This window comes from Theropithecus gelada, chromosome 15 (genome assembly GCF_003255815.1).
Source record: "Theropithecus gelada isolate Dixy chromosome 15, Tgel_1.0, whole genome shotgun sequence".
Lineage (NCBI taxonomy): Eukaryota > Metazoa > Chordata > Mammalia > Primates > Cercopithecidae > Theropithecus > Theropithecus gelada.
In genome coordinates this window covers 77,269,122-77,296,677 of record NC_037683.1, presented here as the reverse complement: position 1 = coordinate 77,296,677, position 27,556 = coordinate 77,269,122, and the positions used below count along the sequence as shown (strand labels likewise).

Below are 27,556 nucleotides of genomic sequence, written 5' to 3'. Positions count from 1 at the left end.
CATTTATCTTAGATTAGCTCCCAAAAGGCAAAAAGGCACGTAATTAATTTGTTTAATGTAGTGCCTAGCATGATGGCATGGCTAGATATCTGTTTCAGCAATAATTAAAAAGATTTTTTCCTTTGCCAGCAATTCTTATTTAATCAAGCCAAAATTAATTTATGTACCGGAGAACTACTCTATGGCTTTCATTTTTAAAAACCACAGATGATTTTAATCTCTTTTCTGCAAATATCCCAAAAGAATGACAATGCTGTTTTCATAAATCTTAGTCAAATGCAATTCAACTACTATCCCTAGGTTAATTTTATAACTGTAAAGAGTGTGTGTGCATAAGAACAAAGACTGGTTAGGACCTGGAAAAAATGAGAGAGGGAGAGATAGACTGATGTAATGATATGTGATTTTTTTTTGTTGTTCTTTTCTGATTCCCAGTATTGTTTCCTGAACAATAATTTTTTTATAAACTTAGAAACAAAAAAACAAATCACCTCAGAACCTCTGAGACAAGGCTGTGAACTGGCAGTTGTTTTTTTGAGATATCATGGAAGAAATGACATTCTGTGCATCTTCTCTTTTAAACCTTCACCTTTGAACTTAAATAATCCCTAGTTGAGATCATGGGTGTTTTCCTCCCATGTTTCTTTCTTCATGTTTTACCAACTTACTTTTTTTTTTTTTTTTTTTTTTTTTTGGGAGACGGAGTCTTGCTCTGTCATTTAGACTGGAGTGCAGTGGCGTGATGTTGGCTCACCTGCAACCTCTGCCTCCCGGGTTCAAGTGATTCGCCTGCCTCAGCCCCCTGAGTAGCTGGGACTACAGGGGACTACAGGCATATACCACCAAGCCTGGCTAATCTTTGTATTTTTGGTAGAGATGGGGTTTCACCATCTTGGGCAGGATGGTCTTGAACTCCTGACCTCATGATCCACCTGCCTTGGCCTCCCAAAGTGCTGGGATTACAGGCATGAGCCATTGCACTTGGCCTTACCAGCTTACTTATATTTAGCATAAAAGCTGGAGAAAGCAATAGGGACAGGAGGCAAGGAAATTCTGGGCAGAAGAGGGCAGTCCCCAGCAAAGGCCTCACTCTGAAGCCTGGATCCATGGCCCAAAGTGAGAACATGCATTCTTGTTTTCCCACTCAAATGTTGCCTTTTCCAAAACCACCCATGGCCCCCCTGCCACCCATCCTGTGCCCGTAAAAACCCCAGGCTCCAACAGCAGAGAGAGGAGAAGCAGCTGGACGTTGCAGAGAAGCGGCTTGACTTCAGAGGGATGGCTTGACAGTGTTACCTTGGGGAGCAGTCTGGCCAGGGATGGCCAGACTCTGGGAGATGATCCTGCTCCATCCCCTTTTCAGCTCCCCTCCATTGAAAGCCACGTTCATCAGCAATAAAATCCTCCATATTCACCACCCTTCAATTTGTTCATGTGACCTGATTATTCCTGGACACCAAACAAGAGCTTGGGTGCCATGGGTGAGGATGCTAAAGGCTATCACACTGACCGTCTGCTCTCTGTAGACAGCAACCATCTCACACGAAAAGGCAGAGGGCCCACTGAACTGTTAACACTTAAGCCATCTGTGGATGGCAAAAGCTAAAAGAGCGCTGACTAAAACACATGCTCTCTGGGGCTTCAAGGGTAGTGGGCACCCACTAGACACTGCCTCAGGACTCCACACAGAGTTCGCTCAGGCTGATGCCCAGAAGCCCTCACCCCCAGCTCCCGCACCTGCTCACCTGTGGACTCCCTTCTGCAAGGGATGAAGTGCAATGGGTCCAAGTGAGTGGAGTTTGCCCCCGCCAGTGCCAAAGCGGCCAGCTAGATCTAGCATCCGTGCACTCCAGTTCCTACCTGCAAAGGTGTCTGGGAAATTTCCTGCTTCAAAAGCACAGGCAGCTTTCTTGGAAATGAGATAATGTGATCTCATTTTAAAGTTGAGGACATCAAGGCTCAGAGGTGATTAGAGGCATTAGAAGGGACTTCTGAAGGCAGCTAATCTAACCCTTGAAAATAGGAGAAGTTAAAGTTATGGCCCAGGTTCCACACCTCACAATTGGTGGAACCAGGCTTGAGCCTGCTTGCCTAATACCAGTGTCTTTCCCAAGCTTCCCAAGCATCTGCTTGAAATCACCTTGCCTGTGGTGGGAAGGAAGCCCAAGAATGGTGTCCTGTGTCCATTGCTGAGGCTTTGGGGGTCCAGGTACTTAGTTTACTTTTGGGAATTCCTTGTTGGCACTGCTGAAGTCCTTCCTGCTACACCATTCAGGGAAATTGTTGATCTTGTCAACCTGAAATAATCAAAAGGATCAGAATCCAGTTTTAAAGAGTTTATTCAAGCAAAAAGCTGGTAATGGCCATCCAAGAAACATGGACTCCGAGAAATGGAGTCAGTGCTTCGAAGTTAAAAGTTAAGTACTTGTTTCTATACAGCAAACAAAGAAGTTTAGTAGGATTATAGTATTTTCTACATAAGCCTGGTTTATGAGTGACAAAAATTTAATTTGTTTTCTTTTCCATACAGCTTTTCATTTCCTTTCCAATTTAAAAGCAAGTTTAACATTCCATCCTAGATCGTGTGCTAACTATGAAGACTTTGTGTGAAAGAGGAAAGAGGGAGGCTAATCTATAATGAAGATCCACACTTAGAGAGAAAGGGTCTTCCCTGGCACCCTTTAGTCATTTACAACATTTTACCAAACAATGTAGTTAAGGAAAAGGCTAATCTATAATCAGAGAAACAAAGGTTACAGCTGCCTATTTATGTGACTCAGGTTCCATAATCACATTCCCTTAAGGCTCAAAATAAAGTTTCAACAGCTGAGATTTTGAATTATTTATTTTCATAATCTCCACCTTTCTTAGTTCTGGGAGTGGCCTTACCAGGTGGGCCTGGCCTGCATAATCCCAGAAGGGCAGTTCTTCCTAGCAGCCTTTGGCTTTGAGGACCTCTCCATAATCCTTAATCCAGTCCAAGGTTCTGACTCTGTTAATGGGTAAAGAAAGGTTATGCCCTATGAGACTCTGACCTCTTCTTGGGACCTGGAAAAACTTCTGGTGATTTTCTTCATCCTGAATCTGCTGTTTCTAAACTGCTTGAGACCAAGATAAAGCACACCAATTTACAAGGCATAACTCCTAGGTGAGGTCATTCACTAGCCATTTCTTTTCTTTTCTTTTCTTTTCTTTTTTTTTTTTTTTTTTTTTGGAGACGGAGTGTCTCTCTGTCGCCCATTCTGGAGTGCAGTGGCGCGATCTCGCCTCACTGCAAGCTCTGCCTCCTGGGTACACGCCACTCTCCTGCCTCAGCCTCCCGAGTAGCCAGGACTACAGGCACCTGCCACAGCATCCAGCTAACTTTTTGTTATTTTTAGTCGAGGCGGGGTTTCACCATGTTAACCAGGATGGTCTTCATCTCCTGACCTCATGATCTGCCCGCCTCGGCCTCCCAAAGCGCTGGGATTCCAGGTGTGAGCCACTGCACCTGGCCTCTCACTAGCCATTTCTTGTATTTGAGGGTCTCAGGGTGACATCTCTGAATATCCCAACTTCATTTCCAGCGCTAGATTGGTATTTCTATTCTTCTTTTTAGAAAGAAAGAAAGAGAGAAAGGGGCGAGAGAGAGAGAGAGAAAGAAAAAGAAGGAAGGAAAGAAGGAAGGAAGGAAGGAAGCAAGGAAGGAAGGGAGGGAGGGAGGGAGGGAGGAAGGAAGGAAAATAGAAATATTGGAGTACAATTTGTGGCACTCAATTTCAAGAACAAGCTTGAAAAAAGCTAGAAAGTTGTAATTGCCAAATACAGTAACCTGCTTGGCATGCATGTCGCCTTTTATTGCTTTCAAGCTACTATACCTGACAGCTCTTTTATTTCTCCCTTTAAAAAAATCCTATATCTGGCTAAAGGCTGAAAAATAGCAAGTGCATATCTTTCTAATGACCCTACATTAATTTAGCATAGAGATAATTAGAGGCACAGTTAATCATTAGTAATACAAGCCCTGAGATTGGGGCACATGGGCTTCTTTTGCTATTCAACAGAGTCCTTGTGTGGCTAGTTTTTGAGCACAGACACATCTTTATTTTTTACACACTGAGCTTTCTTTGACATACAAGCCAAAAATTTACTTGAAGCAACCTGAATAGTATGAGAGAGAATGTTTGTTTGTTTTTTAAAGTCCTGGGAATTACAGAGTATTAGGGCATAATATGGGTATGTTTATATAGAACAGCTGAACACAGGCAGTTTATAAAGCAGGAAGTGAGCACATCATGCTTTTTAAATTTACTTAAAATATTTTGAATTCTTGGTATTCTTATCCATTCAAGAGTCTCTAACACTAGGGTTGTAAAGTAGAAACCAAATAGCATTGATAATAGGGTTTTGTTTCATCTTTGTCTTAGCTACAATTTGGGAAATGTTTATGTGTGTATGTGTATATGTTTGTTCCAATAATGATTTAAAATTGTGTATTCACAATGCAGTAGTGTGTAAACACTACTGAATCACCAGTAATGCATCCAGTAGTGTATGCACAAAATAGAAATCAAGGCAAAGGTAGAATATTTAGGGAAATAAAATTAAGCTAAGGATAAGGTTAGTACACAAAATGCATCTTGTGAGGTTCATCTATTTGGTCTACTAGTGGGCATGGGAAGGATGCCTGAATTTAAATGAAAATTCTAGTACTGATTATAATTCACATATTCTTTCATTGCCTTAGAGTTTTTAATTGTGCCCAAATAAGTCTTGGTATTCATAAACTAATAGCTTGAGTTTGTAGATTCACATATCCAGTGATATCCTCCTTGAATCTTTCTGCCATTTAGTCGTTTTACTTCCAAGTATCATGACATCCAACAGAGGCTGATGAAGGAAAAAAGATGCAAGTCATGCCATTTCCTTTTTTGCCTTAAGATAAGGGTGTATGGGGAGAAGGAAAGGGTAAAGCAGTTAGATGTTATTAGAAATACTTGGAAGATAATTAAGAAGAAATAAAAATTTGTGATTTTTAGTTATCAAAGTCATCATTAAATTGTGTTATCCATACAACTGAAGGATTTCAATATGGGCATCTTGTTAAGGAAAAGCTTTCAGAGAATGGTAACATTTCTTAATAGTGAACATGTCCCTACACTCACATAATTATAAGACTTCATGTACAAGGTACTCAAGATCAGAAACTTTGTAAAAAGCCTTTTAATCAGATAAACCTGAACATATCATTACCTAGAAATAACTGAAAAGAGTGCAAAACATTAGATAACAGTCATTTGATAATATGGTAAATAAATCAATAGGATATTATATTCCTATTAAAATTATAAAAGTCGCATAAACAGGAAAGATTATACAAATATGCTACAAAATGTACTTATAATAAAAATAGAAAAATACAAACTGATATGTAAATATAAAATATGTAAAATAGCCAAGCATGGTGGTTCACACCTGTAATCCCAGTACTTTGGGAAGTCGAGGTGGGCAGATCGCTTGAGGCCAGGAGTTCGAGACCAGCCTGGGAAACCTGATGAACCCCTATTTCTCCAAAAAAAAAAAAAAAAAAAAATTAGCTGGACGTGGAGGTGTGCATATAGTCCTAGCTACTGGGAGGTTGAGATGGCAGGATCGACTGAGCCTGGAAGGTCGAGGCTGCAGTGAGCTGAGATGGCACCACTGCACTCTAGCCTGGGTGACAGAGAGACTCTGTCTTAATAAAAATAATAAAATATGTCAAATATCTCTGCAGGTAGACAAAGGTGGTATGTGAAAGCAAAAGAGCTGTATTGGATTGACTAAGATTTTTTTTTCTCACAGTGTTCTTTAATATTTTGTCATTATAATAAGTATAATTGATGGGGAAGAAATGACAACAAAGCTTTCATGTGTAGAATACTTTTTATAGACTTACTGAATAATGTGTACTTTCTGTTCACTATATTTTAAAATATAACTTCAGTCTGGATTTTACAGACTCATGGGAAATTATCTAAACTATTTTTCTTGCCATTAAAATGTGCATTTGGGGGTATTTTTCCATAGACATGGATACAGGAGAACTCAATAATGTTCCTCTTCTTTCCAACTCTTATTTTCCTTAGGCATTACCACAGGAGTCTTGGTTCGAGAACACAGCAACCTCTCAACTCTGGAGAAATTCTACTTTGCTTTTCCTGGAGAAATTCTAATGCGGATGCTGAAACTCATCATTTTGCCATTAATTATATCCAGCATGATTACAGGTACCTTGAGAAAACTGATGTTCTCTGTATTAGTCCATTTTCATACTGCTGTAAACAACTTCCTAAGACTGGGTAATTTATAAAGGAAAGAGGTTTAATTGACTCACAGTTCAGCATGGCTCAGAAGGTCTCAGGAAACTTACAATCATGGCAGAAGGCAAAGGGGAAGCAAGACAGCCTTCTTCACAAGGCGGCAGGAAGGAGAAAGGCCAGGCAAAGCAGGAAGAGCCCCTTATAAAACCATAAGATCTCGTGAGAACTCTCACTATCATGAGAACAGCATGGGAGAAACTTCCACTATGATTGAATTACCTCTACCTGGTCTCTCCCTTGACACGTGGGGATTATGGAGATTACAATTCAAGATGAGATTTGGGTGGGAACACAAAGCCTAACCATGTCATTCTCTATGATTATTTAAAAAGCTTTCACCTAAGTTGTTCTTTTCTAATTATGGGAAAAATTGAAATACATTAGATGTATCTCTCTCTCTCCCCCTCTCCCTCTCCTTCTCCCTCTCCACCTCTCTCCACTTGGAATGTCTATATTTGCTTCTGTGGAAACATTTCACTGTTCTCAACATGGCATTGCTTTGTCATACACTGTGCCTACAGTGCTGTCCACCACTGCTCAAATCTTCATTTGACCAGCATATGATGTCTTGGGAGGAAAATGTCATTTTCAAACATAAACAAAACATTATCTGGGGCATGGGAAAAAAAAGCTTATTTAGTCACTGACATGTTAGCTAGTGTCCTCAGGAAAAATATGATCGTCAATTTTGATCATGTTTTCAGTCATTCACTCATTTATTTCCCAACTGCAGCTGTACTGCCCTCAGCCTCTCAACAGCTGCCTTCAGGGTCTCTCTACTCCTTACCCACTTTCTACTCAAACCCAGAACTTGCTATGTATCTGCCCTACATATTTGCTATGGGGACCAGCAGTCAAATTCTGTGAGAAGGGTTTAAATATGGATGTGCACCACATTTGAAAGGCCCAGTATTTTTAAAACTTGTGACACAGTTGCATTTGGAAATGACTTTTCCCATATTGATCATTATATTGCAGGGTTCCTTTGAAGAGGAAGCTTCCTTAGGTAGATAGAGATGAATTTGGTTTACAAAAATGTCATTTGTCTGGGTGTGATAAGTTTCTCTGCATTGCGCAGTTTCTTGTACTTAACTCTGGCAATTGGTAAAACGTGGCATGACAGTAGCTGGTGCTGTTAACTTGAAAATCAAGGTTTTATGTAAACACACAATTCGATGTCATGATATGTCCCCTTCTAGAACATTTTTCTTCACTGCCACTGTAAAGACCTGGGACTGGCCCTGGTAGAGTACTGGACATTGGTCAGGGGAAGAGAGGGTGGGGGTCAGGATCTGCTGCATTCAGGAACTGCATTGCTTGAAGAGCTGTCACATTTGGCCTTTGAATCTCCCAACTGCCAAACTCCAACCAGACTAGAGTCCCTTGGGAACTTTGTCCTTAAATGGTCTTGATGTTCTCGGCTTATGAGAAACCTAAAGAAAACATTTAATTATTTTTATATGAATGTATTTAATTATGTTTGGAAATGCCTGGTTCCTTTTAACCCTAGCAGCCTGACTGACACAGCAGCAGACCAATTATTTGTCCCATATAATATTTATTTGTTTAAATTGTCATAAGCATTTAAAATTGGAAAGATTTCATGTAAATATCCAAATTTCTGGCTTTCTCTAAAAAAAAAAAAAAAAAAAAAAATGAAGATCTGGGAACACTGGCCCAATATTCCCACCTACCAACAGTGGTCTGAAACCAAGAGACAACTACTTCATTTAGTTGGAGCAAATGCATTTGAGAATGCTACAGTCTTCACAACTCCCTATTGCCCAATACCTTGTCCACTTCACTCTTACGTTACCTGCCTGGCCGCTATAAGGATTGTAGTTACAACCCTTAGAATCTTCTCCATATCAAATATTCTTTAAAAAAAATTTTTTTTAAACATGGGGTCTTCCTATGTTGCCCTGGCTGGTCTCGAATTTCTGGGTTCAAGAAATCCGCCCACCTCAACCTCCCAAAGTGCTGGGATTATGGGTGTGAGCCACCACACTCAGCCAAAGATTCCTAATCTTTTCTTGGGCTCCTTTGAGAACACAATGCAAGCTTTGGACTTCCTTTCAAGAAAAATCTTCACAATTGTACATGTATATACTGTATTTTGCATGCAATTGCACAAGGTGCATAAACTACCTGATGAGCAATACTATTTAACTCATGTATCTATGAGGGGAAGTATAGAAGATTGATCCAAATTATGCAGCAAACCCAAAACTTGAGGTAAAATAGGTTTTAGAAGAAAAGGTAAAAATACATGTATGAATATACTGATTCTGTAATATCAGATGTTTGAAAATACATGCCACTCTTGGCAGTCAATAAGTGAGTTTTGTTTTGGTTTGGTTTGGTTTTTTTTCTGGGAAGCATAACCTTTGGCCAGAAGCCAGAAACAGGTACTTCCTCTAGTGAGATTTTTGCAGTCTGGATGTTTTGGGTGTTAGCTCAGTCTTGTAAATAATCTAGGAAAATAATTTACAACTCAGCATTCCACTGACATAGCCCAGCTACTTTTGAAGCTATAGCATGGGTCAAGTCGTTTCTCCACTTTTCCTCCACCAAACCCGCAGCAGCCAGTCAAGAACTAGAGACAGCGAGCAAAACCACCACCCCATCTTTTGATTTGGAGCAATGAAATAGTCAAAGATTCCAGGGATATGAACAAAGCAGGGTGGGGACAATGATGGCATATCCATGTTTTAAATTGTCATATTAGAGAGGAAAAGCAACAAGACTAGTGTTGGCACAGTTATAGGAAAATAAGTTCATTCATACACTTTCAGTTACCTTATAAATTGGAAGAAACTTTCTGGAGGACGGTTTGGAGCATGTTCTGATCTCTTCACCCAGTAATTCTGTTTCTCAGAATTGATCATAAAGAAATAATCAGAGATATGTTCAAATTCCTAAGTACAAGGATATTCATGGTAACATTTTTTTGTAATGGTGATAAATTATAAGCAACCTAAATGTATACAAATGTATATTGTATACATATGTATACATAGTATACAAATTTTCATACTAAGCAACTGTTAAAAACTTGTTTTAGAATCATATTTAATTACATGTGAAAACATTCCCAATACAGTATAAAGTGGGAAAATAAAATTACACAACAGGGTAGTGTGTACAATCCAAATTTTATTAAAATGTATATACATTTTTAAAAGTTGTGATCAAAACCAAAAGGTTAACATCCGGAAAGTAAGAAAACATGATCCATTGTGCTTTCTTTACATTTTCAACTGAACATGTGTTTTTGTTTGGTTTGTATTTTTAATAAAAGAGATAGGGATGGATTCTGCCCTGAGCTCCTCCAATTTTGCCTCTGGTCGCTTCTCTGCCCCATCTCTGCTCCCTTCCCCTGCCAGCTCAGTGCCACCTTTACCTGGTACACAGCTCCTTCCTCCAAACTCTGAAGTAGTCCCCAGCCTCCCCACCCAGAAGATGGCCATGGAAAACACACAGGAACGGCCATTTCACATTGCAAATGCCCTCATAAATCCAGCAGGCTGGTAGCTTAATGTATACAGTTATTAGGCCGAAGGAGGATGCAGGTGGGAAGCTGAGGAGGGTTGAATGAGTCCCCTAAGGATAGGTAAATCAGAAGCAGAAACACAGCTGGAACTCAGACCCAAGATTAATAATCTGTGCTCCTGCAGAAAGGAAACTCTCTTGCCAAATTAACAGGTAGAAAAAAATTCTGCCATCAAAAGCCTCTGGTGAGATTTAAAAAAACACTTTATAGCTTTTTTAAAAAACAGGAAGAACCCCTTTTTATGTGATAAGGTTAAGAAGTCATATTTACCAGGGAAATTTGAATACAGACTGGCTATTAGATGGTATCAATAAATTGTTAATGATTTTGTTAGAGATGGTAATGGCATATAGTTGTATAAGAAAATGTCCTGGCCGGGCGCGGTGGCTCAAGCCTGTAATCCCAGCACTTTGGGAGGCCGAGACGGGCGGATCACGAGGTCAGGAGATCGAGACCATCCAGTGAAACCCCGTCTCTACTAAAAAATACAAAAAATTAGCCAGGCGAGTTGGCGGGCGCCTGTAGTCCCAGCTACTCCGGAGGCTGAGGCAGGAGAATGGCGGGAACCCGGGAGGCGGAGCTTGCAGTGAGCTGAGATCCGGCCACTGCACTCCAGCCCGGGCGACAGAGCGAGACTCCGTCTAAAAAAAAAAAAAAAAAAAAAAAAAAAGAAAATGTCCTTACTTTTTAAATGCATATATGAAATGACGTAATGTCTCAAAGTTACTTTAAAACAGAAAAAAAAAATGGCACAGTCGATATAAACTCAAGACATTTTCAGAGACAGTCATTGTGGGTACTAATAGAATCCTACCCATAAATTACATTGTGAAGAACACGCTCCTGCCATGCTGAGGAATATCTGTGTTTGGGGTCTGCTAACATTTAGGCTTGTAAGCTGTATTTATATCAAACCACCAGAGAAATAACAGGAAATAGCTTATGAATATGCCTGAGAATTGTGGCTCTGGAAAAATCCTGGTCCAGGTCTCACCAGCCAGTGAGTTTAAATTCAGGTCACATTTTTTTAATACTTCCCAAAACTAAATTATGATGATTGGAGCCTCCTATGACCGGCACAGGAACAGAACAGCACCTCCAGTCCCACTCCCAGAGGTCCCCTGAGCATCCTTCCTGGATGCTCATAACTTTGCTCAGGAAGAGGTTCCAGCTCTTCCACTTTAGCCTCTGCCACCCCCGCTTGGGCCAGAAGCACTCCGGTGGGCACAGCTGCGCCTCCTGGTGTCTGCTGTGGCTGCCACTACCCCTGTGACCTAAGGAGTTCCCCTCTTTGCTCCTCCATCGTAAGACAGGAACAGAAGCTTAATTCTCCAAAGTGCAGCTGAGACCACACTGCTACTCAGGACATAATCTTTGCTAAAGGTAACCAAAAGCAGATGAAACACCAATGGTGACATCCAGCTGCTCCCTGAAGGGGCTCCCAGGGTCCCTTAACAGAGATGCCCCTCTGCTTAGCTGCCAGCTTGCCTTCAGGAGGCTGGAGTTCATCTCTCCACTAAAGGTGTTCCAAGCTTTCCTGCACCCCAGATCCCAGAACCTGACACCAGGTTCTAAGAAGGAAAAATTCCACTAGCACACAGGCCATCCTGTCCTGACCTGGAGTGACCTCTTCCTGGGATGCTTGCCATTATGGAATATCCACTTCAGAGAAAACCCCCCTCACAGCCACAGGGGGATAGCTTTTCCTCGTGGACCCCATCAGGAGCCTTCAGTAGATTCCATACCATAGTACCTGCTGGGTTATTGCAACCACCCTGCTTGTAGAACTTGGGAGTCTGTCCAGGTCAGGCTGGGCCAAGTCCATGCCAGTTCCTGTGCACATTTCTTCCTCCAGAGCAAGGAGAAGCTCATTCCTAACCATTCCTGTGATGTCGCAGCTCTGGATTTCCTATAAACACCTGCTCAAACAAGGGCACACACAGCTCCTTAAGAAACAGCACCAGTTTGCAGCTCAGTGGATGTCAAGCCAAGCAGATATCAAGCCAAGAAAAATCCCTCCTTTCCCTCCTCTCTCCCCCAGGCCACTGAGTGTGAGTCCTAGTACTCATTCTGCTTCCTGGACAAGTCACATTACTAAACACTAGACGTCAGGAGAAAATATTTGTGTTTTGTTTATCAATATCTTTCAGTTTCCACCAGACACTGGCTGGGTGATTGGATTTACAATTGAGGAGCTTCTCCAAAGATAAATTTAACACTCTACCCTTGGAAGATTTAAAAAAAAAAAAAAAGTTCCAGACTTTTAGATAATTGTTGCTCCAGCTTTCACATTAGGATTTCAAAATTTTAGGGCTTGACCTCAACCATAAGATCAGAGGTTTTCTACTACTTTTTGTTGGGAGAGGGTGTAAGACAGGGTCTCATTCTGTGGCCCAGGCTGTAATGCAGTGGTACCATTATAGTTCACTGCAGCCCTGAACTCCTGGACTCAAGCCATCCTTCCACCTAAGTCTTCCTAGTGGCTGGGACTACAGGTGGTGCACACCACCATGCCTGACTAATTCTTACTTTCGTAGCAATAGGGTCTTGATATATTGCCAGGGCTGGTCTGAAACCCCTGGCCTCAAATGATCCTCCCACCTCAGCTTCCCAAACTGCTGGGATTACAGGAATGAGCCACCACACCTGCCCTACTTTTTAACCAAGTAAAAAAGTTTAAAGCCTTATAAAACCTTAGGTATATTCGGTATTTATTAAACAACAGCCAGATGTAGAATACAGATGTGAGTTGGTTGCCTTGCGAGCAAGGTTTTTCTATAAAGGGCCCAATAGTAAATGTTCTAGGTTTTACAGGCCCTGTGTATTTTGCCCAACTACCCAACTCTGTTTGTCCTGGGAGAGTAGCCACGGACAGTATGTAAATGACTGAGGGTGACTGTGTGCCAACAAAACATTCATTTACAAAAACAGGAGGCCAGCCAGGAGCTGACCCCTGCCCAGCTAGACTCTGACACTCCAGATACAATCTAGTTGAGGTTGAATCCAGGTAATAAAATAAACTACCACATCTGGCAATGAGTATGAATGCACTGAAGAGACTGAAGAATAGAGGATGAGCAGAATAAAGTGCAGTTGGTGATAGTCTTAGGACACCTTATTTGTAAACTCAGGCTTTACAGCAGATGACACACTTAAATATTTGGAGCTGAGGAAGGCTTTTTTTTAAAGGCTATGTATTCATTTACTCAGAGGCAGCTGTGTATCTGGAAACAATCCCACATCCTCCTATGAAAAGAACCATGCCACGTGCCTCCCCGAGACAAGGTTCAGTTTTATTCAGCTAACATTTGTTAACTCCAGCTGCATGAAAACAGACTAATAGAAAACCACATATAAGAGGGTGAGGGCCTACCACTCACATGGTCACAGAGCTGAGGTCATCTGATAGTCAGGTCCAGGAGTCCCTCGTTAGCAAGAATTGTAAGACTTGAAGACGCACATCACTTTGTTGTACGACTTGCTATTAAATATAAGCTACTGTTCATAAATGTAGGTGGCTAAGAGCATTTAATGTCAATTTTAGCTATGGGGGAGGAGTATGCATTCTTTTCTTGAAACATTGGTGGTCCGTTATACAGTTTAGTTTCTATGAAAATTGCCATTCGAGGTGGTTTATAAACTTAAAACTCCAGGCAGGAAGACAAGGTTGTTGCCTAAGACTGTACAGTCTGAGAGTGAACTTCTTGCCTCATTTGCAACATCTGGAACAAGTGGGCTCTTCCTGCACTTTAAGTGCTCCTTTCCCTAAGATTATCAAGAAATTTGTGTTGAGTTAAAATACAGCTGTTGAAACCAAAGGACTTACTGCATCAGTTTGATCTGTGTAATGCCTGGCCTCCAAAGACAAAACAACCACATAGTGTATAAGGAAGAGTTCCCATAATGAACATGTCATTCGCAAGTAATAAAATGAATAGTGGCAAGAGATAAATATGCCCTGCTTTAGTCTTTCCCTGAGACTGAAGCCCAGAGAATCAACCATGCATGAGCCTTCTTTCTGACTAAACAGGTACTAGACTTGTTCATAGCTCTGTTCAGCTGTAAGATAACCTGATTTTATTATTTAAAAAGGGATTCTAAGGACCTTCTATATACTGGATGCATGGACCTGGGAGACCATTCGTTCATTTATTTACTCATTCATTCCATCTTTAATGAGCCAGGCTCTGCTAGACACACAACGTGTAAAATTAAGTCTTATCTCAGCAAGAAAGAGTACATTTCAATGCTGTGTGATAAGCACTTTCTGGGAATGAGGACAGCGCAGGGGACATTAGAAGGAGCCATTTTGAAGGAAGCATAGAGATCAAGTGAACGGAAGAGGGTGGGTATTCCAGGCAGAAGAAAATAGCATCTTTGTCCTCCCAAAATAGCATCTTGGGAGGACAGTGAGACTTGAAGTGGAATGCTGGAAACGTGGGGAAGAGGAATGGGATGGAAGGGGTGAGCACAAGGGTTTATTGGCCTTGTGTGCCTTGCCAAGGGAACTGGACTTGAGCCTGTAGGCGAGGGAAGCAATTCTAGCAGTGACTCCCACTTGTGCCATTCTCTACAGAGGGACACCTGAACAAGTATCTATCCTAGAGGGGCAGGAGAGTCTAGTGGTTAAGAGCACAGACAGGAGCCACACTGCCTCGGTTTGAATCCTGGTTCTGCCGTGGATTAGCTGTGAAACCTTGGATTTTACTTAACTTGTCCTCGGCTTTAAAATATGGACAATAATAATGTTTCATAGCACATCTAGAATGCTATACAGTTTTTTTACTCACTCTTTTTTGTCTGAGACCTTCAGAAGTTCCTACAAAGTACCTGAACTGGCAGCAGAATCTACAGGGCCAATATTAGAATTGAGCTACACAGATATGAACACACTGAATGCATTCATTCTGGAAATGAGAACAATATAAAAAGACTTGCTCTGCCATCAGTTTGTAAAGTTCACCAGCATGTAAGAAGCTTTTGCCTAGAAGTCTGAGATACCAATTTTATGAATAAAGAGAAGCAAAGAGACAGCTCAGTCATATTTAGGTTGTGGCAAAAACCCAGAAAAGTCTCACCGAGCCATTTGCTAGCTGCTGCTGTCAGAGCATTCATATGGACTTTGGAAAAGAACAGCTGAGTTCCTCAGATTCTTCGAGGTGTGTTTAATGCTTTCACTGGACAATAAGTTCACGGAGTCAAAAAGTTCATGGAGTCTTCTGAAAAACTGGTCCTAACTACAAATACCACCGTGTTCCACAGTAATGAAAAAAATGCTAAAACAGCTCCTGGACTGCTAAAACCAGGACACAGCCCATCACTTCTTTTTTTTTTTTTTTTTTAGACAGAGTCTCACTCTGTTGCCCAGGCTGGAGTGCAGTGGTGCGATCTCAGCTCATTTGCAACCTCCACTTCCTGGGTTCAAGAGATTCTCCTGCCTCAGCCTCCCAAGTAGCTGGGACTATAGGTGTGTACCACCACCCCCGGCTAATTTTTGTATTTTTAGTAGAGAAGAGGTTTCACCAGGTTGGCCAGGCTGGGTCTTGAACTCCTGACCTCAAGTGATCCACTTGCCTCAGCCTCCCAAAGTGTTGGGATTACAGGTGTGAACCACTGCGCCTGGAGAGCCCACTGCTTTTTGACGCATGTTTTGAACTTCAAATGTGGACCAGCTGACAGAGGCTTCAAGGGGACCTTTAGCTGATTCTGCTTAAGGACCAGTTTATTTTGTTAACATCACCAAATAGCCTAGAGTGGAGATATTACCTATTTTAAGAGAGTTCTTAATGTCTCTGAGAAAAGTAGATGTGATAGGTGACACATGCACGGAAAGCTTTTGCATGCTCCCCTTTGCCTCTTCCTTTCCCTTTGAACATCCAGGGAGTACTAATCAAGGCTGCAGAGATTTCCCTATGCCCTGGATTAACAAAGTAAGATCATATCCTGCTTTGTTTTCCCTGGGGAATAAAAGAAACATTTTGGAATTTAAAAATTGTGAACCTGTTTATTTAATCCTCGTAGCAGCCCTATGAAGTCGTCAAGTAGGTGGGACCTTAACTCCATCTTTAGAGATAAGGAAACAGGAGGTTGAAGACAGATTAAGCCACTTTTTCAAGATCACACAGATCATAAGGGCAGCAGCTGGAACTGGCAAGTTTTGTTCTGGCAGCACTCTGCTGCCAAGGGGCCAGAGCCTGGGAGAGGGATCCAGGGCAGGCAGCCATACTTAAATAACTGTTATTCATTCAATCAACATGTTTATTGAGCATCTCCTATGTGCTGGGCACTGAGTATACATTCGTGAACAAGCAGATATCTAGGTCTCCTGCCTTCGTGGAGCTTAAACCCTAGCAAGAAAGAGATGTAAAATAATGAACCAATGATAAAAATTGTTGAGACAGGATGCCAAGCAAGGAAATCAGGACACCCTGGTTTAGGCTGGATAATCGGGGAAGGATTCTGAGGAAAGAATTTAAAAGCCAGATGAAGAGTGAGGAAGAGCACTCCAGGCAAAGGGAAGAGCCTGTGCAAAGGCCTTGGGGTGGGAAGGAGCTTAGTCTGATCCAGAAGAGGCTGAAGGAGAGGATGAGACAGGAAGATGGCACAAGGCGGGGCTGGAGAGGCAGGCAGGTGTCTCCCCTGCAAGGCCTGTTGGCCAAGGTAAGGATTTTCTCTTTTTACCTTCAGTGCCATTGAAGGGTTATCCTGATGTATAAAATGACCTGATTTACGTTTTTAAAAGATCTCTTTAGTGACTGTGTAGTGAAGGAATGAATCAGTTAATGCTTGTTGAATGCTTTCCATTTGCTCAGTGACGTGCATCATCTTTATCATTTATTCAGTAACCATGGAGGCTATTTACTACGAACACACTGTGTCCTGGGCACTGTATTAGGCCTGTTATACATTCTTTCTAATCCTCACAACAGCTATGCAAGCTGAGGTTGGTTGTTCACTTTGCTCCTCACAATTAACCTAAAGGTGATAGAGGCATTTCAGATCCTCCAATTTATAGATGGAGAAGCTGAGTCTGGGAGGAGGCTGGGATTTGAGCCCAGTCTGTCCCACCAAAGCCCATGCCTTCTCTCTGCACAGGTGGCCTCTCTGCTGGTGACAGAGACAGGAGTCATCCACATGGCGAGTTTTAACTTCTATGCAACAGTGAGTTTCTTGGATGTGGTGTTCACTTATAATGGCGTAACACCGCCAAATGCCAGACCTAAAAGAACTTCCAATAAGGGATTGAATTTTGATACCTTAACAGCAATGTGGAGAGATTGTCACGAAAGCTTTGTTCTCAGTGGGTGGTTGCTTAATCAGAGAGCTCTAGGAGGAGTCTTTTGCCCTCGGATGTTTATTTTTAAAACATGCTATTGTTTAGCCAGGCAACTGCTTCCTTTGGAGTGTTTTTGTAAAAAGTTCAGATGATTACTGCTTTGGCTGGGAGCCAACACCCTTGCTCATCAGAGCCTTCTCCCGAGGTGAAAAAAGCAAATAAATGCCTTTTCCTAAAATAAAGAGCTAGCAGGTGCCCCTGACTTCCAAGGACAACTGGGGATTTTATCCCTGTTTCTAGGCCACAGCCCAGCCTCAAAACTGTCCCAGGTTCTAATGGACAACTCTGGGCTCACAAGGAACTGGAACCGTGCTCTTCTTTTTCTGCCCAGTTCAGGTGCCACCTGTTCCATCAAGCCTCTCCTGGTCATCTCAATCTGGTGACAGCTCAGGCTCCTCTGAAAACCCACAGTACCTAGTCTCTGCACCAGGGCTTCACAAAACATCTAGTTTTTCAACTGGATGGAGCAAATTCAGTTGTTAAAATTTCTGATCTGTTACAGATCAATAACCTTCATAAACCATAGTTAGAGCAAATTACTAGAAAAATTATATTAAAAATAGACATATGAAATACTAGCCCTATTTTTTTTTTTTTTGGAGGGGGTGGGGATGGAATTTCACTCTTGTTGCCCAGGCTGGAGTGCAGTGGCATGATATGGGCTCAATGCAACCTGCACCTCCCAGGTTCAAGAGATTCTCCTGCCTCAGCCTCCTGAGTAGCTGGGATTACAGGTGCACGCCACCACGCCCAGCAAATTTGTGTGTGTGTGTGTGTGTGTATGTGTTTTAAGTCGAGATGTGGTTTCACCATGTTGGCCAAGCTGGTCTCAAGCTCCTGACCTCAGGTGATCCACCTGCCTGGGACTCCCAAAGTGCTGGGATTACAGGCGTGAGCCACTACACCCGGCCCCTATTTTTTATTATTACATTCAACAGAAATAAAGTTACTGTCCAATTACTATAAACATTTTAAATACTCACGGCTGATTTCTGTGCAGATGCCATCACACCTGCTTGGTTCCCTCTCATTTATCACCTCCTATAGGACAGCTTTCAGCTCCCAGGAGAAACGAGTTCTGATAGTGAACCGTAAAGCAAGGGGGTCCTTTAGACCTTGCCAGCCACCAAAGATGGGCTGAGAGCAAGAAACACAGGTGGCCATTGAGAGTGAAAACTCAGAAATAAAGTACAAATGAGGTTTTACTTGTCTGGGACTAAGGTGGGCCTGCTCTCTGATGTCCCGCCAGTAAGAGTCTAGTGCCTGGATTCTCATTCTCACAGTCAACATTCATTGAGCTAGACCACAAGTTCTCACCAAGACAATATTGTCCCCAAGGTAGCAAAAGCTGTTTTTATTTGGTGGTAGTGAGTTGGGGGAGAAAATCTTACTTGTTTTATGTAAAAAATACATGTATCATTTACTATATACATTTACTATATACACAGTTTGTGGTTTTAGAATTTCACAGGGGTGGTGATTAGGAAAAAGGCTTTGGGGGGTGGGTTGCACAATAGCAACAACAAAACAAGGTTGAAAAAGACTAAGATGTTACATATGTTCCCCTGTGGAGTCTTTTATGGCGAAAAGTGTTCTCGTTGGCTGCCCTGGGAACCAAACTAAACCACCATGTATAAGTGGTTTCTAAGGAGACTACCTGCTGAGTTCCAAGTTTCAAACCCACAAGTGGATCTTTGAAATGGGGTCATTTGTAAGGAGATGATTACTTGTAAAAAATGCAGCTCTTTCTGTCCTGTAGAAAGCTTCAAGTACAAACATTCGTAGAGCACCTTATTTAAGGCACCGGGGGCCCAGTGAACAATAAGCTTCAGGCCTTAGAGCAATACAGTCAGTGCAGTAGATAGAACTACGTGCCAGGAGATTTGGGCTTAGCATCTTCCTTTCCCCTGCCCATGCTTGCAAGTCAAAGAACTTTTCCTGAATTTGATAATAGAGTTAAGCTATAGTTTGTTCATTCAACATTGTTGAGCACGCACTAAATGCTAAACACTGGTAGGGTCTAGAGACATTGGGCTGTCTAATAGGATAGCCATTAGCCACGTGTGGCTACTTAAATTGAGATTAATTAAAATTGGCTAGGTGTGGTGGCTCACACCTATAATCCTAGCAATTTGGGAGGCCAAGGTGGGAGGATCATTTGATTTCAGGAGTTCAAGACCAGCCTGGGCAACATAGTGAGACCTCATCTTTAAAATTAAAAAAAAAAAAAAATTAAATAAATATATATTAACTAAAATGAAAACTCAGTTCGTCAGTCACACTAGCCACTTTCCAAGTGCTTGCTAACCATGTGCACTTTGTGGCTACTGCAGGGGACAGCACAAAAACAGAACCTTTCTGTCAGGAAGCTCTACTGGGCAGCGCGCTAGTCTAGAATTTTGTAGCACATGGATAGAGTCAATATGGAATAGTGGTTAAGAATATGGCCTTTGAGGTAAAATGTAGATTGGAATCCCAGCTCTACCACTCACCTTACCAGCTTTATGATTATATGGTACTTAGCCTTTCTGAGCTACAGTTTTGTCCTCTGTAAAATGGGCGTAATAATGCCTGCCTCCCTGGGTTATAATGAGAATTAAAGATGATGCATTAACATGCAGTCAGTATAGTGTTTATTGTCATTATCATTATTTGTATTATAATTATCATCCTCATCATTATTGATATTAGTGGCAGGTGGGGTGTTTACAACCATTCAGACAGACATTTTATGGTCATTAAGTTCTGTAATGTTCCTATTTACAGAGGTTTTCAAAGATTAGGCTGTTTCCCTGTATCTGTTCTCTCCCTCTATAGTGGTCACCACTCTTATCCCCAACAATGCATTATAAATCATGCAAGAGCCTGGACTTGGGGGCCAGCTCTGCCCCCATATTGATGACTAGAGAGGTAGAGGGTAACTATACAGTGGTAACTGTACAGAGGTAGAGGTAACTATACAGTGCAGAGAAGTATAATTGTTGATTTGAGTAAATATCTGATATATCTGGGAAAACGGTAGGATGGAGGTAGATTAGAGGAATGGAAAACAAAGGACCGTGCGAAAGTTACTACAAGATAGTTGCTGTGCTCCAGGACAGAGGGGAAGCTGGATGTCTACTTGGGGATGTATTTGTTTAAGATATTTTCACCAAGATCTCATTATTATCAAGCCTTTTATTGCCAGCTGAGTCCTGGAGTACAAGCAGAGGCACCAGCCCATGGCCAAATCATTAAGACAAATTAAGACATATTAACATATGCTGGAAACAATTACCCACATAGATTTAATTTGTTTCACTGCTGGAAGAAAATCCTGAAAGAGCACCAAACACACCTCCAAGAACAGCTCTGTAACCGCTCTGTGACTCTCACTTGTCAGCACTTTAGGGGCTGGAATCTGCTTAAATTAGACATCTACCAAAGAAGGACAATATATCTGAAAATAGATCCCATATTAGGGCTACAGATGAGTTACTTGGAGTCTGTTAAGGTGGTGATTCTTTTTGTTTCTTTTTAACCTATGATTTTTGTTTGAAATAATTATTATAGTTATCAAAACAATACAGTGAGCTCTAAAATGAAATAGGCACATATTTTATAATCATATAATATACTTAGCAAGCTTACATATTTGCATTATGATTTGCTCTTTAAGAGACCTAAACTAAACATGAGATAGTGAATTTGTTTCTAAATTTTGGCCTTCAATCTCTCTTGACTTTTTTGTTGTTGCTTGCCTAATTGTTACCTTTCGTTGTCTTACTGTGAGGAAAAGAAAGACTCTTCAACACAGCAAACTGCGTTTTTCTCAAACCAAATAAAATCTATCATAAAAATTATTCTAGAATGTGACTATTGCAGTATGCCCATTATATGGCAACTGCACAATCTTTTCCCAGAGGTTGATGAATGGCCCCTTAACAACATTCTGGGGTGGCTGCTACAGAGGCCAGAGCACCTTCTCTCAAAATATTAACTTCCAAAGGAGCAATCAACAGCCAGAGAAATGGTGTGTTTAGAGTGAGAAATGACTTGTTCTGTTGTCATAATGGTGATCACTTCCTTGCAGATTTTTCCTGTACATCAAATATGTATGATTATATATGAGAAGCATAATCCCCCAGTCACTTAAAAAAAATGGATAGGCCTTTTAGTGTGGGAAATGAACATAAAAGTTACCTATGCATGCTGATAGCCATACAGGTTTACTGCCTTTCCCTTGGGGTTGCCTTGTGACAACCTCTTCCTTTTTCCTGCTACCCTGTACCTTAGGCTTTGCAAATGGTTATGGGACAACTCATGTGTGCTGAATATGCAACATCATTTTCTATAATGATCCTTTGACTCAAAATATGACCCTCATTTTGGAAATCAGGCTGGGTAGTGTCTGAAACCTCCAATGACAGCTTGCTGAAAGATGATTCCGTTGTTTCTCAACTTGGCCCATTTCCCACGTCCAAGTCCAATTGGAGAACGGCTTTTGACTCCATTTATATGAGCATCTTTGACAGAGAGCAAGGGTTTCTGGCAAGCAGGGATGCCTGCCTTCCACCTCTAATCCAGCTGTCCTTGACACTCCAGACAGCCCTTTCAAATCTGGGCAACACTTAGTCATATTACTGGTAGCCAAGAACCATTTGAAGTGAGATCTAACCAAATGATCGTAAGTCTCTGACATTACCTGTGCCCTGGCAAATTATTTATTAATATCTTTCCTCTTTCAAATAGAAATTTTAAGATGTCTCACAATAAAAGCTATACACAATAAGGTTGTTTACACAGAAGCAATTTGAAAATCATGAAAAGAGGAAGGAAACACACTAACCAGAATGGATAATGACATTACTGTGAATTTGGCCCCAGGACCATTTAAAGATCCAGCAATAAGTGGATCATTAAATACATTCTGGTATAGCCACATGACAGATTATTGAGCCATTAAAATTATCCTCAGGGTGAGTTTGTAACAATGAGGGAAAATGCTTACACCTACAATATTAAGAAGAGAGCGGGTTAAAAACTATAAAATTCTCTCAGCTGTTTACAAAAAATTGAGAAAAATATTAGAAGAAAATTCACCAGAATATTAACTTGGTTGATGAGATGATGTGATTTTTGTTGTCATCTTTACCTTTTCTCTTTTTTCAGATAGTTATAATGAATGTATATTACTTTTATAATTGTATATAAACATTATTTTTTCCAGTTGAGCCTAAGCTTCCTGGAAAGGGCAGAAAGGAAAACTATCATGAGTTATATGATTTCTCAAGTGTTAAAAAAAAAAAAAAAAAACTATCTCAGGCCAGGTATGATGACTCACACCTGTAATCCCAGCACTTTGGGAGGCTAAGGTGGCGGATCACCTGAGGTCGGGAGTTTGAGACAAGCCTGGCCAACATGGTGAAACCTCATCTCTATGAACAATACTAAAATTAGCTGGGCATGGTGGTGTGCACCTGTAATCCCAGCTACTCGGGAAGCTGAGGCGGGAGACTCGCTTGAACCCGGGAGGCGGAGGTTGTAGTGAGCCGAGATCACACTACTGCACTCCAGCCTGGGTGACAGAGTAAGACTCTGTCTCAAAACAAACAAACAAACAACAACAACAACAACAACAACAAAACGATCTCAGATCTTCAAGATAAACTTTTCCTAGATAACTGAATTCCAAAGGAGGTTTATCATAAGGGATGTTGAATGATATAATACAAATCTTGGTAAAGTTCTTACTGCAAATGTGGGAGGGGGACTCCTTATGATCATTTTCTGACCAACTCCAAGAAGATCTGAAGGCAGGGCACTCCTGGAGGTCAAGGCTGTGGGAAGCTGCCTGCAGGGGAACTTGCACCTGACTGGGCTTCCCTCTCTTACATCTGTTTGGAATTTTGAAGTGTTGCTTTTGCCCATTGCATGTTATTGCCCATTGTCTGTAGATAAGAACACCTCTCAGCTCTTTATTTCACACCTTGAGGATTAAATTGCGGGAAACCTGTCTTTTAAAATTAATGTAATTTGATTTCTGTCTCGCCCTTCAGGTGTTGCTGCACTGGATTCCAACGTATCTGGAAAAATTGGTCTACGTGCTGTCGTGTATTATTTCTGTACCACTCTCATTGCTGTTATTCTAGGTAATATTTATTTCTGAATCCTTATTGCTCTATGTAACGGTAATTTTTTTTCATTCAAAAAGTAGTTGGCGGCCAGACGCGGTGGCTCAGGCCTGTAATCCCAGCACTCTGGGAGGCTGAGGTGAGCAGATCCCTTGAGGTCAGGAGTTTGAGACCAGCCTGGCCAACACAAAAACCTGTTTCTACTAAAAGTACAAAAATATTAGCTGGGCATGGTAACATGCACCTGTAGTCCTAGCTACTTGGGAGGCTGAGGCAGGAGAATCACTTGAACCTGGCAGACAGACTTCAAAGGGAAAACTTTATGGTACTTTGACAATACTACTTTCTGATTAAAAAAAAAAAAAAATTGTGTGTTAAGAAAAGCTCAACTACTTTTTAAAAAATATATATTTTTAAAATTAAAAAGAGACATGGGGAGTCTTGCTATGTTGCCCAGGCTGGTCTTGAACTCTTGGGCTCAAGGGATCTGCCTGCCTCAGCCTCCCAAAGTGCTGAGATTACAGGCATGAGCCACCGTGCCTGACCCTAACTACTTTTTTTTTTTTTGAGAAGGAGTCTCACTCTTGTCACCCAGGCTGGAGTGCAGTGGCATGATCTCGGCTTACTGCAACCTCTGCCTCCTGGGTTCAAATGATTCTCCTGCCTCAGCCTCCCGAGTAGCTGGGATTACAGGTGCACACCACCATGCCCAGCTAATTTTTGTACTTTTTTAGTAGAGACAGGGTTTCACCATGTTGGCCAGGCTGGTCTCAAACTCCTGACCTCAGGTGATCCACCTGCCTTGGCCTCCCAAAGTGTTGGGATTACAAGCGTGAGCCACCGTGCCCAGCCACTTACATAATTCTTAAAGTGGATAATTGGTCTATAATAGCGAAGTTGAGTATAATTATAAAATATTTCCAGAAATATAGCATTTTAGTGCATTTCACATAGTAACAAGAGCTAACAGCTATCCTTGTTAAGCTATCCTTGTTAAGGATAAATCCCACTTGTAAGAGGAAGAAAATTCTAGTAAGGGAGTAGCTGCTCTTATACCTTTAGCATGGTTTTTTGAAGAATGCTTGGTCGTTGTAACCCTGAGTGACATTTTAAGAAGAATGTCCAGAGGGGGAAGACAGAAAGAGCATGTACTCAGATGTGGCAGCAGCTCGGCCCTTGTAGCCCTGCTTCAATAAGCTGATAAGAAGAGGTGGGATGTAGTGAGGCTTTAATGGTATTAGGCCAAGGGACCCAGGAGAGCCTGAACTCTGCCATAAAACAAAACCACATCATCTCATGAGTTTCCTGAGGAAGACAGACACAGAGAAAAAAATAGCAATGAGAAGCAAGATCCTGCTCTCTTATTAGCTGGAGGCATATAGCCCTTCTACAACCCTGAGAGAGGAAAAGAGTGGGCCATGCCCACTCTTGGATTACCAAAGCCCTACCAGAGCCCTACCCCTTGGATTACCATTGCCTCCTCTTGAGGGAGGAGCAATAAGGAGCATAAGGACCTTTTTCTTCTTCACTTCCCTCCAGTCAAACACCCTCCAATGTCTTGGTCTCTTCTACAGCCTCCCACCTTGGCTTGGACACTCAAGTGACAGGAGCCCATTACTTACCAAGGCCACAATGGTGATGTCAGATGCTCTGCCATGTAGACAGTTCTTCCTTACAGAGAGATGAACCTTCTCTCCCTATAACTCCCATCTATTTGTCCTCATTCCACCCCTGGAACAGCATTTTCCCACATGACTGCTTTCGAGATACTTGAAGACCTATGGTGTGGAAGGAAGGCAAGGCTGGTTTTGTATTATCAGGAGGATAACCAGCATCTGTGGGTAAAAGTTGCAGAAAGACATCAGATGCATTCTCTGGGCTGGAAAATGGATCATCCTTACCCTAACACCTCCCTAGGCTGATCTTGTAAGTTCAAGAAAAAGAATATTCTCATCAGCAGGTGTTTCCAGAAGCAATTCTGGGATGCAGCCCCTTCATTTTAAACACACATGCACACACACACATGCACGCAAGCACACGGAGTTCTTTCTGCTTACTCATTTAAATGGAAGAGTAATTAAAGTGGTTGCTGAGATTCCAGAGGAGGCTCAGCATTTTGGCTGGACCTCAGGGTCCTCTCCATCACACTATTGCCTGGTATAACCATGCCCACTGTTCTAAAGGTACTAGCTGTGCCAGGTGCCCTGGAAGGTTCCTAATGCTCTGTGGACACTGTCCTTGGCCACAGGTATTGTGCTGGTGGTGAGCATTAAGCCTGGTGTCACCCAGAAAGTGGCTGAAATCGACAGGACAGGCAGCACCCCTGAAGTCAGTACGGTGGATGCCATGTTAGATCTCATCAGGTGAGTGTCTTGCCACAAGGTGGCTTCAAGGACATGCAACCCTATAGTAGCACAAGGCCTTGTACGTGGTTTAATATTCTGCTGTTACTCTATTGAAATTTTTAATAACTTTTGAATTATTGTGCACTTTCATTTTGCTCAGGAACCCACAAATTACATAGCCAGTACTGCTTGCCAAGTCTTGGTTCCAAGAGGGAAGAGAAGAAACAGGCTTCTGAGTCAGGATTTAGGATGAACAGAAGTGCAGATACATGTTCCAGAGAGATGCTGGGATGGATTGGTAGTCAGTTCTGAAGCGCACTTAGATAAATCCATTTTTTAATTGTACAGGAGAAACTCTCTTATTGAAAGCAACCAGAGCTGTAAATAGGTCAATCAATAAAAAATACCAATTAAAGCAGAGACTCGTAAAAAAGGACATAAGATACACATTACATATTTTGTTTTCACTTAACACTTAGTGTATTTATTCACCAATTGTTTGACATAAAGTCAAGGTCTTTTCTTCAAGTTTGTTAGCTCATGGTAATTTCTTAAAGTTTCTGTTGCGTATACAGCCCTTATAAACGTATCATCTGCAAGTTCCAGATAAAGTTTCTGTAGAACAGAGCACCAAAACCTTTGGACATTGCAAAGAAAGCTGAGTGTAAATCTTTCCAGTTTTTCTTTTTAATTTCAATAATCTTCCCATACCTAATCTAACCATAAAAATCTTAGTCACTGGCCTTTATTGAGTTTCCAGGCATGTGGCTTAGATTTTATAGAAACCATTCCTTCCTTTTTATGCTCCTATTTCACTGGTTTACATAATATGAAATTCAGTAATTATGATGATATTTGCAACTGGTATAAAGAATTTGGGAACAAATACAATGAACCCATGGTAAGTGTATTAGTCCATTTTCACACTGCTATAAAGAACTACCTGGGACTGGGTAATTTATAATGGAAAGAGGTTTAATTGACTCACAGTTCCGCATGGCTGGGGAGGCCTCAAGAAACTTAAAATCATGGCAAAGGCAGGGAAGCAAGGCACGTCTTACATGGCTGCAGGAGAGAGAGTAAGGCCGAAGGGAGAAGTGCCATACACTTTCAAACAACTAAATCTTGTAAGAACTCACTCATGATCACAGGAATAGCATGGGAGAAACCACCCACCATGATCCAATCACCTCCCATGAGGCCCCTCCCCTGACATGTGGGGATTACAATTTGACATGAGATTTGGGTGGGGACACAGAGCCAAACCATATCAGTAAGCATACAACGTCATTGATGAAAACAGAAATGTTCAGAATATTAAAGAATAAATAGTCTCTTGACTGTGAGTGTCCATTTTACCAAGGAGAGCAAGCATGTCAGTTACTCAGTGAATCAGTTAAGTGATAGTCGATTAGGAGAGCTTTCTATACTTGGGTGAAGCTCTGCAGGAAAAAAGAAATCTCAATACATGAAGTATTCCGCAAAGGAGAGGCCAGAAGAGAAACCAGAGTACTAGTTTTATATTATACTCATTTCTACCAATATATTAGGTATGACAAAACAATACTTTTTGCCCTAACATAATACTGCCTTTCATGTCTCCAACAGGAATATGTTCCCTGAGAATCTTGTCCAGGCCTGTTTTCAGCAGGTAATATTAATTACTTGTGCTCTTAAGTTGCTACCCTCTTCCCATTATCAATTAAAAAATGTTTTTTTCTGCTGTGATTCAAGAAATGGAATTAGCCCCGCAAAAATGGCAGCGGGACGTACACCTGTGACTGGCCGAGTTTAAGGTGATGTCTCTATTTTGTATCTAGCCTTTCTGGCTCACAGTAAGGTGCATGTCACAATTTACACTGCTTCCTTTT

The 27,556-nt window shown here is 41.5% G+C and overlaps 1 protein-coding gene across 1 annotated transcript in view; it reads left to right on the top strand.

Moving 5' to 3' along the window:
• Positions 1-27,556, top strand: part of SLC1A1 (solute carrier family 1 member 1) — a 93,265-nt gene that overhangs the window by 43,865 nt on the left and 21,844 nt on the right. The window contains exons 2-5 of the mRNA XM_025359455.1: positions 6,105-6,245; positions 23,266-23,358; positions 25,589-25,703; positions 27,294-27,336. Coding sequence (XP_025215240.1) covers positions 6,105-6,245; positions 23,266-23,358; positions 25,589-25,703; positions 27,294-27,336 — 392 coding nt within the window. The remainder of the gene's footprint in view (positions 1-6,104; positions 6,246-23,265; positions 23,359-25,588; positions 25,704-27,293; positions 27,337-27,556) is intronic.